The 11,172-nt window shown below is 36.1% G+C and overlaps 1 protein-coding gene across 6 annotated transcripts in view; it reads left to right on the top strand.

Annotated features, from left to right (window-relative positions):
• Nucleotides 1–54: 54 nt before the first annotated feature.
• LOC124165371 (testis-specific serine/threonine-protein kinase 3-like) overlaps nt 55–11,172 on the top strand; it is a 33,333-nt gene continuing 22,215 nt past the window's right edge. For 2 of the 6 annotated variants that reach the window (XM_046542788.1, XM_046542778.1), the window contains exons 1-5: nt 56–435; nt 592–761; nt 1,059–1,208; nt 1,422–1,689; nt 3,220–3,390. In XM_046542788.1, the coding sequence (XP_046398744.1) occupies nt 220–435; nt 592–761; nt 1,059–1,208; nt 1,422–1,689; nt 3,220–3,390 (975 nt within the window). In that variant the 5' untranslated portion in view covers nt 56–219. Of the gene's footprint in view, nt 436–591; nt 762–1,058; nt 1,209–1,421; nt 1,690–3,219; nt 3,391–7,359; nt 7,470–10,100; nt 10,465–11,172 lie in introns of those variants that run through there. The other 4 variants (XR_006866222.1, XM_046542760.1, XM_046542750.1 and 1 more) reach the window with 4 other exon arrangements.

The raw sequence follows: 11,172 nt of genomic DNA, 5'->3' as shown, positions 1-11,172 counted from the left end.
ACTGATACGCACATACGTCACATTCGTCCTGCTAACAAAAGAGGTATTAAAATGCGTTTTATGAAAACAACAAAGCGTAGCCTACGTTACGAGGGATACGAATTAAGTTACGATTATTTACAATTATGAGGCAGAGTGCTACTTACAAATAGTGAAAAAAATGAACGTTATGATTGAAAATTCATAGTAACAAACCCAGGGATGACGTGATGCGCTAACATGAGGGATCGTCTATCCAGCCCGGACGTAACCGATACAAGAGATAGACAGGACTCATTGCAGCCTGGCATCAGAAATTGCAGTGTTAATTCAAGTAATGAATCCTCAAAAGATCCAGCATGTCGTACTTCATCAATCAGTAGGAGATCAGTTTTGGAGAGTCGAGGTTACTCGGTTGGACGAACGATCGGAAATGGATCCTATGCTACAGTCAAGGTTTCCCTGCTTTCTTTTTAGCAGAATAAGATACCCTACCTTATTCCCATACCTCTTGCATGATCTTAAATCAGTCTTTTCGTCTGTACCATAAATGATATTATGCTATTCCTGTCTGTGCGAAAGTGAATTTAGCATTCCCGTTGCCTTTTTCAGCTTGCCTTTTCAGAAAAACACGGCTGTGATGTTGCTGTCAAGATAGTAGCAAAGTACAATGCCCCATCTGATTATCTGTCAAAATTTCTTCCTCGAGAAGTAAATGTGGTGAAAGGGTTGTCGCACCCAAATATAATTCATTTCTTCGAGGCGATTGAGACTACACACAGGTGATTTTGGTGTGCAGTTATGTCCTATTTGTTTTTATAGCTACATTCAAGTGCTAAGCGTTGTCAACAGACTGACAACGTATTTTCCCTTACTAAGTCTGACGGTGAGGGAATGTGTCTTCAAAAGTTGCACCTCATACTTATTAACCGTGACGAATCAAATATAACAATTGTCTCCCCGAAGTATGAATGAGCTAGTGTAGAACGAAAAGAGTGATTGGTATCTATAAACTCTTTTCTTGCCCTAGCACTCTTTTGTATGGACTTTTACTTCTTTAATGTGAAATTTATCAATAGGGTATACATTGTAATGGAGTACGCATCGAACGGCAGCCTGTTGGATGTTATCAGGAATGATGGTCACATTGATGAAAGTCGTGCCAAAAAATGGTTTAGACAACTGGCTAGCGCGATAGCATACTGTCATGGACTCGGTGTTGTGCATAGGTTTGTTTTGTCATTTGGAATTCTTTGGTTTATTTTATTCTCTCACTAATATTTCAAGATACCTATCCACACTTGCTGTGTGCCATTAATGGCTGTTACTTATCGATATTGTGCCCTGTCCCTACTTTTATTCATTTCCTTAGTTATTTTGTGTTTTTGCTCTATTATATAATGAATGAATGTTTGGGTTCTGTGGAATATTTACATTTACAGAGACATAAAATGTGAAAACCTACTTATGGACCATAGTTACAATATCAAACTCTCTGACTTTGGGTTTGCAAGATTTGAACCAGAACCACTTGGAACCGGCCTGTGTGAAACATTTTGTGGCAGTTTCGCTTATGCTCCACCAGAAATATTGCGAGGCATACCCTATCAACCTAAGCAGTCAGATGTTTGGTCAATGGGCGTTGTATTGTTTGCCATGATGTATGGACAGCTACCCTTTGACGACGCTAACTATAGCACTCTTCTTAAGGCAAGAGTTCATTGTTTTAAGACTTTTTACTATAAATTCATTAATATTATTTGTGAATTGATGCCAAGTAGAGCTTTAGAGACAAAAGTGGAAAAAGTTTTCAAATGTCAATAAAATATTTTTCTTTACTGGTATTTGAAGGTCTTATAGAGTTTTTAAAATTATAACTTACACTTTGAAATTCATGTGTTGCATGAGTCATCTCCTCATGTTTCACTTACAGTTTGATTATCCCTGTTAACATTTTTTTTAGAAATTAGTTGTTACTAGTTAACTTTCGTTCAAAGAAGCATATATTTCTTTTAATGGAGTACTGTATTCACCTTGGCTATTCTGATGTTAATTTCTTTCTTGCTTCTCCCATTGCTAGTTATCCTGCTTCCCAAATAACATATGTTACTCGTCCACCTCTACCAGTTTTTGTTTCCCTAATTTAATGTGTCTTGATTTCTCTTCTGCTGCATGCTAATACATATCTTGATTTTCTTTGTGCTTGTATTCAGCTGATATCTACTCATTACCCTGACTGTATTATCCAGAATATTTTTCAAATCCTTCTCTGTCTCTGCTATGACAGCAATTAATTTGACATGGAACCTATTTTCCTTCTTCTATCAGGAATCCTATTTTCTTCATCCCTTTCATATTTTACCAACTTCCTTTTCTCTTTTATGGATTTAAGCATTCCCTTGAATCTCATTACATATTCCATCCACACCTTTAGTCTCCTCCTTATCTTTTGTTGCAGTCCACAGGATCAAAAGCTTTAGAAAGATCAAAAAGCAAAGTTGCAACTTTTGTCCAGGTCACAATTTTTTGTCCAGGGCTGATAATATGTTTTCAATCATTTGGTGACATTCAGTAGACGTGGATCTTCATTATCTGAAACCATGGTGGAAGGAGAGATAATGTGGTTATGCTCTAAATACGTGTTAAGTCGTTTGTAATGTATCTTTTCAAAGATTTTGCTGAAGACACTGGAAATAGAAAAAGGCCTGTACGAGTTTACGTCATGAGTGCAGCCTTTATTCTTAAACAGGGGAATGACTTTAGCTAGTTTTAATGGCTCAGGTAAGATGCCTAAATGAAGAGATTCATTTTTATGAAAAAATATGGGAGAGTTTATGAACTGTAATGAGTTTTGTTCTGTTTATGTGTTATGAGTTCATAAGTAAAAGGTATACTATGAAAAGAAGGAGGTACTCTCGACGTTAGTCAAGGAGAGAAAGCTTTTATATTACGTGCATATACATTTGAATATCTTAGGTTATATAAGGTATAAATATCTTGATGCTGAACTGAGAATGGGAATAAGTACAATCTGAGAATTAGGACCCATGGGTGTGAAGATTTTCTTATGATACGAATAATTCTGAGTGATTTTACCTGTAAATATAGTTTATCAGCTAAGAATTAATAGTTTGAAACTATTTGCTCTACCCCATCTACAAAAATATGAAATAAAGTATGCTGTTTTTGACTTTCGTAATGTCACTTGCTAATCTAAAATAATTTGAATTTCAAATCCAGCAAGTACAAAAGAAGGTGGCATTCCCTCCAGAACCTGAAGTGCCTGAGCCCTGTAAAGAGCTGATTAGTCGAATGCTTTCACCTCTGCGGACACGACCGCAATTACCTACAATTTTGTGTGATCCCTGGCTGGTTGATGAGTCTCGGACATCTAGCACTCAGAGTGGAATAGTGAGGACTACTTTTTTTCTATTCTTAAATTTAATGCAAATTTAAAATAGGTATTAGTGGAAATTCAATTGGTAGATCATGGTGTAAAGGTAACTGGAAAAATCCCTCTAAAAATGAGTTTATGGAATCACAATAACCTATTAATAATTATGAGTCTATTCCCTATTCATAGGGTGAAAATTGATGCTTAATAAATATGGGAATCATTTCCATTTATCATTGCGAGTCTGTGATACATTAAGCATTATTGTTTGCTGTTAGTGAAATACAAATTTGAATAATATAGGCTGCATTTTCCGGGTTTTCACCGCACGCATTTTCACGCATGGGGACCCAACACAACCACAACACGGTGAAACCCGAATAATGCAGCCTACATTACTAGCGCACCGCGGAAGCCTTCGCACCAACAAAGTTGAATAGTTTGGAATATACTATTCTGGTTCCATTAAAAAAAAAAATTTATAAATTATTAATTGCTGCTTGAATGGTGGCATTTTCAGCATGATTACAGTAGCTGAAAATTTTAAACTGTTTATTCATTGCATGGAGTGTCAAACTGATAAATGAGACATGCTATATCCAGATCTGTAGTCAATTCATCTCAATCACATGAGGTTATTTTGCAAAATCACAGTAAATATTATACTAATGCAAATTGTACAGGGTTATCTGAATACCTATGGTTAAACACAAGATATATTATTTGTTGGGCATTATGCATACTGATTTAAAGTGAATGACAATATTTTACTCGGAGTCAAAATTGCGTTAATTCTCAGTAGATTGTGAATGTTGTTATTCCATTTCTCTTGATTCCTCCTGTTCATTTCCATGACATCCCAGTGTAATCTTTCTCCTCACTCTTCACTCCACTTTAGAGGAGCATAAATCTGAGTAGAAAAAAATCAATATTTCCACCATTTTCTAGTAACTACTTAGGAGCATTTGTTTTTCGGAGATAGATAATGATTACATTCTAGTATATTTGTCATGTTGACTTACAATTTATGTTTATGTTGACTTCTTGCTTATCACCCTCCAGTGAATGTAAATTTTTTTTAAAAATTGTACCAGAAAGAAGTTTTTTGACATGAAGACCAGTGAATTTCCTCATAAGTAGGGTTATTTATGTTGGTACATTTTGCTTAAAGTTGAGAGCAAGGAAAAGGGCAGGCACGGTGCTAGAAATTTACTTCAGGACTAGCTTGGGCGGTATTTTGTTGGGAATTCGAGCGCATTGCAAAAGGATGCATTTCGTTAAATCAGAAATTAAAAATCAAAATTAAAAATGTATATTTCTTGTGCATGATGCTGAAAGTTAAATTCATTTTTGGTTATTATTGGCTGATGGGATGAAAGTTAGCGACAACAAATAATGAAGTGTCAGTCAGAGTATTTGAGGTATCTTGGGTAGTGGTCTCCTCAGCAGATGCATCACAGGTAGTTGCCACAAAGAGAAAAATTTGGGAGGGGGATAAAATCCCCAAAGCCTGCCATGTGTCTGGGAAGGGTAAGAAGAGATATGGAGTCATGGATATTAGGAAAGGAAGTGGGCCTCATAATGAGCGGATGAGGGAAGGTAAATGTGGAAAGTGGGCAGGCTAGGATGATTGGTAAAATGCTCCATGTTAACGTACCTTAAGCTATTACCCTTAGCGAAACTGGCATTGTAGATTTCATTCCTTTACTAAAATGAAAATGCTACTCTCACACTGCTTATATACCTCTTTAACTGCCCAATACAGGACCTTAAAGGCTAATATGATGTGTGAAAAATACACAGAAAAAATCATTTGCCTTGACCGGAATCCCAGTCAAGGGGAATGTTTTTTCTTTCTGTGGATTGTTTGCACAACTTGTGCTTTGCGGGTGACTCCATAAAGTTATCACCATGGCTAGTCCCAGTATACTTAAATTTGACTAACATGATGCCTACAGCTTCATTAGGTTTCCCATTTTCATTTGGAAGTAATCACATAATACCTTCCGGACCAAATATGTTATTTCACAGGTATTTACGTGATGCATCAATCAGTGCCTGCAACCCTTTTTCTGACTGATCTGTCTTCTCTTAACAATAATAATTTAGCTAATAAATTGGTACAAAAATTGTCCTACTAAATCTGTCAGGAATATGGTGTATATTGCATTGGTTAACAATTCAGGTAAAGTGCATATCATTTTATTTTGATTATGTTATGGAAATAAGACCCCAGGGAAGACAAAAATATATAGGCATGAATAAGATTGAAATAGTCCGTGAATTTTTGAAAAATAAATCATGAAATTTCAAAAATATGTGATTGAAGAAAATTAACAGAAGGAACCAAATCAACTGGAAAATTTCATTTTAGGGATTTAAAAAAAAATGGTGGTGCTAAAAAATTCGAAGGTCAGTGCTATTAAGTTAGGTAAATACGGAGCAATTTGTGAATCTCCCCTATGACTGTCCTCGATCCCCAAATTTGACTTCCCTTGACAATTCACTTCATGGCCAATTCCCTTTCATTCTATTTATAGATCCCATTATTTTCCTCTCCCTTCCCCACTTACCTAACACTCTTCTCTCGAACAAGCTTTTTATCCTCCTTTCCTTCCTCAGTGCTCACTTCACGAGGACCCTACATTGTATTGGTGTCTTTGTTGGGAGATTCGCCTCCTGGCCCAACAAGTGTAACACTAGCTCATTCCTTTGTCTCTCCATCAATTTCATTCTCTCTATTCTATTTTTACCCACCTCTGGAATGTTATATACCTTTACTCTTCCTCAGTCTCCTAGTTCCCTCACCATTATGCACTACACTCCAGATCAGACTTTCCATAGAACTCTTAATCAAAAATTTCTCACCTGTTCATAAACCCATCCTGTGCCAATGCACCTGTGGTCCTGATATCCTTGCTTCCATGTTTGTATTCCTCTAACCTTCTCTATTCAACTAATCATTTAACCATTCCACTTATTTTAGTTTTTCTCTTTTCCTTTTCTGTAGAGCTTTACATTCCTTGCTTGCATATAAGCTTGACAAAACTGCATTGTTTCATTTTTTGTGATAAATATCGATGCCATATTCTGGCACCATTTACGTGATGCATCAATCAGTGCCTGCAACCCTTTTTCTGACTGATCTGTCCTCTCTTAACAATAATAATTTAGCTAATAAATGCCTGATCCTCTATTGATGTGAACATCAATCCCTCTCTCCTTTCTCTAACTCATCCCATATCCCCATCAACCCAACTTTCTGACTTTCTTTTATGGTAGCAGAATAGCTACTACCTTTCATTATGGCACTAATGGAAATTGTCAGGTATCTTGCTGTGGGCCTCTGGTGTAAATAGAATGGGCTTATGGATGCTGCTACGGTTAGCGCAGAAAGGGATACTGCAAGTCTGTATTAAGGAAATGAATCTTGTGCTCCTTTTTATTTGAAGAATGTTCTGACAGGCTTTGCCTTGTATAATCCCTTTCTTGATTACTTGCCCTATCCATCTCCAATTGATTAGTGTCCATTGTCCAAATATTTGAGTTACCTTAATTGGGTTTTTATGCCCAATAAAGTCTAATAAAATCAATGATAGCTTTGAATCTTTTCAATTCAAATTCTTCAAAAGTTTCAAGGGTACTCCGTGCTTGAAGATACTAAAATAATGCCTCCTTCAATGCATGGCATTTTTGTACTTCATTTTTTTATTCATTTAATAGTTATTCCTATTTAGATAATTACCAATTTGGTTCAAGTGCATTGATTATTTACCATTGGTGACTTAATTTGTATGCTATACCTTAAGCATTAAATTTGTTTTTTTGTTTATCTTTTGACTAATGTAGTGATAGAATTACCAAACAGAAAAGTTATCATTAATGGAAGATATGGGTTCATGAATAGATATTGCATGGATTGAAAAGGGGGTATGTTTTCAACTACAGAGCATTGAATAACTTCTTTTTTTGAATAATACCAACAGATGTTTAAATTTGATTGAAACCACTCAGTACATTTCCAATGGATTTTTTCCTGTATACTGGATTTGAGGTCTTCTGCATCATTTTCAAGATTGAACCACAAAATATTAAAGTATGTAAAGCCATGTATAACTGGTGGATTCTAATGAAAACTTTAAAAGTTCTATAGAGTTATGGAAAGTTGAATGATTTATTTGGCAGTAGTATTCCTTGAGGTTCTCAAAATGAAATGCATGTGGCAAAGTAATGCTGCAATGCCAGAGTAGGCAGCAATATTTATAACAAGATATGTGGTCGGCTATCCACAAGATGTATGCTAGGCCAGTGATCTGGAATGCGCTTTGTAAGTAATGAAGTGATAAAACCAAAATAAAATCTGTGTAGAATGACGGTGCAGTATGGTGATTTGTGTAGTAGTGTAGCAACTTCAAAAGCAGCGAATCGGAAATGCAAACAAACCTAGGAATGGCACCACAGCTCATCACCAACATCAAAGAAAGACCACCCTTAGCTGTCTGCTGAGAAAGTTATGCTTGCTCGCTTATGGGGTGAAAAAGGGATGAAATTTTTTAGTGTAATATGGGCAAGGGAGCAAGAATTTGAATACTTAAGAGGGGGAATTGTTAAAAAAAAAGAATTAAGGACATAGGTCAGAATGTTTGAAAAGTACACAACACCAGGCATGCATATAGTCTGTATGAGTTCAAATTATTTAGGATAAAATTCAAGGATAGGATTCAAATGTAAATGTGTCATTCATCAACTTTATCTTCAAGGCCTCGCTCCTAGTGACTTTCAGATCACTCCAAGAACTAATGGGGCGCAAGCATATCCAAAGTGACAAAGAGGTGAAATCTGTTGTGCACGGCTACAGACACAATCAAAAGATTTCTTCCAATGTGGTATCTATACCCTTTCAAAACTTAGGAAAACTCATATTTAATGTCAGGGAAACTACATAGAAAAAGTATGTGCAAAAGTTGTTTCTAGAGTGTTGGCTTCCCACCCGGTGGGCCCGGGTTCAAATCCCGGCAGCGGCAGAGAATTTTCAGAGACTGCCCGATCCCTGCTTGAATGTTGTGTGGAGGACATTTCAAGCGCAACACTCCGTCCGTCGGATGGGACGTTAAGCCGTGGTCCCCATGGCGCCTTTCGTTAAGAGCAGGCTAATGCCGACGCTGGGTTTCTCTCCACCCTTCCTCACCTACCTCATGGCGCAAGTGACCTCAGCTGTCGATCGCCTCCTCCAAATACCATACCAAATTCTTTCTAGTTGTTATAAAATATAGCACCTAAAGGTTTTCATTTGAATAACCCTTGTACCATATAAAATGGTATTAGGGAGAAGAGGTTTGGGAAGGACTATTGAAGGGCAAGATAAGGAAGGGGTAACCAGATGTAATTGCTTTAGAGGGATAGGCTGGTCCGAAAGAAGTTAGATTTAAATGTAGTGGTATTAAAAGAGAAGCATTTGAATACTTTTAATATTACCGGGAGAATCATAAAAAAAAGAATTAAGTACATAGTTTCAAATGCTTCAAAAGCGTCAATTTGCAAAAAGTGGTATGCATACCCCAAAAACGTTTGAATTCAAAATTTGAGTGTGGCAGGTTAATTTTAAGGCTTCTAGCAATAACAAATCTTAATTTGCCAATCATCTCAATGAAACAGAGGGTATGTGAAATATTAATTTTGATTCTTTGACTTTGGTTTTAAAGAGTGTAGACTGGATTGCACCCAGCATAAATTTTTACTAATTGTACCACATTATACCTGGTATTACCTCAATCTTTCATCTTGATTTTTACCCCCAGATATGTTATTTTGGGTGACCCATGTCACTTAATCTAAAATGTCATCATTTTATACCCGCTGCTGGAGACCTCGCCTGGGGTAATGAGGTCTCTGGTAGCAGAGAGGAAACATTGGCATTTTAAATTGTGATGCCGATAAAACAACAGAGCACCATTTAAAAATTGATGGTTTGAGGCGTAACTTTGTGAAAGCGGTTCATTATGAAGAATGAAAACTTTGTGCTTTTACATGAAATATTTATTCACACATTTACACGACCATGGTTTCAACGTTAGATGTCATCATCAGGTGGTGATGACATCTGACCTGATGATGACGTCTTACGTTGAAACCATGGTCGTGTAAATGTATGAATAAATATTTCATGAGAAAGCACAGTTTCTTCTTTTTTATTCTTCAGAACACCACTTGATAAAATGCATTTTAAAATTTTTAACCCATAATTTTAACTTGCTTGAAGTAATGTTGACACATGCTCATGGGCTGTTTTAGCATCTTTCACTGACAATGAGTGAATGAGTTAATTAGCTTGAGGGTTTATTGTATACAAAATTCTTGTTAGGTTGTTGTTATAAGTGCTCACGCAGGCATATGTTTCATTCGTGAATAAGGAAAAAAAATAAATTTCATATGGATCATCATCAATTTTGCAGGTAAATCACCTCAGAATTAATCTATACCGTATTTCTCCGAATATAGTCCCCCCTCCTGATTTTGTGGCTTCAGTTTTGGGACAAAATTGAAAAAATGCATAGGAATATAGTCCCCTCCCTTTAATTTTACCACAGCCATTTTTGGAAAAAAAGGGGGGACTATAATCGGATATATACTGTAGTTTCTGTGAGATCACAATTTTTGGAAAATTAATCTAAAGAGAAGTCATTCCATAAAAGAAAAGCTCTTCCTTTTCATGAATATTTCCTCCTAGATAGGTAATGGTGCCATCTCATGGAAAATTGATGAACTGCGGCCAGGGGGATATGCCAACCACAAACGTGGTAGTAGGTGGAAGAAATAATGGAGGTGGAAGAAATAATGCATCCAATGAAAGAGGAAATTACAAGAGCAAAAAAGAGTACAGAAAAAATTAAAGGTTCAGCATTCTATTAAATTTTTAACCTTTCTGTAGAGTATTTTAAGTAACTTATCACTGTCTGGTGAATTAAACCAATGTAAATGAGTACGGTATGAAGTACAAAAATGCCTAAATATAAAATTTTGTCTTATCCCATTATTTTCATGTACGTAAAAAGTATCTCTTATTTGGAACTAAAGGTTTTATCTTCTCTGAATTAGTGCTCAAATATTTTTTCCAAACTACAGTAAAGCTTCGATCATCTGCAGGAGTATTGTATGCCACAGCACTCACACGTAATCTCCAAGGGGTGCCAATTCCCTTGAAAACCCGAACAATTTAGTATTGTCATCATTTAAAGTAATGGTAATCTCTCTCACCTTCAATATCTTCGTTAAAACAGCAACTTAAGGCATAAAGTCTTAACTCCCAGGACACTTGATTCATCATCATTTATATAAGAGACTAAATTTATAAGGTGAGGAGGAAATCTTGGAACCCACACAAAATATCCTAAAAACATCCGATATTATCTATCCTAATTTTGTGAACTACCCAAATGTGTAATTGGATGAGACTGATTACCTTTTTGAGATAATTTTCTTGGAAATTTTCACGTTGTTTTCTGTACATCTTTTGAACCCATTCCATTGAAAAACAAGTTATTTTGAGGTAGGTTTGGGAAGGAAATGATTGATAGAAGAAGGTAGGAGAGGAAGGGTTGAGGTATGTCTGTAGGAACTAGTCATAGAAGCAATAGGTGGGTAATCCTAAAAATAGTTAATGAAATTGTCAATAATCGAAGCTCTACTGTAATGGTCTTCTCTAGTTTAATTTTTTGGGTGGCAAGGTATCACATTTTCTCTTCCACATAGGATTCCTTTGCCTCCGTGCCTAGTGTGGTTTTTAAAATTCCAAAAAAGTC

Source organism: Ischnura elegans, chromosome 1 (assembly GCF_921293095.1).
Source record: "Ischnura elegans chromosome 1, ioIscEleg1.1, whole genome shotgun sequence".
NCBI classification, from domain to species: Eukaryota; Metazoa; Arthropoda; class Insecta; order Odonata; family Coenagrionidae; genus Ischnura; species Ischnura elegans.
This window is presented reverse-complemented; position numbering and strand designations above follow the sequence as displayed.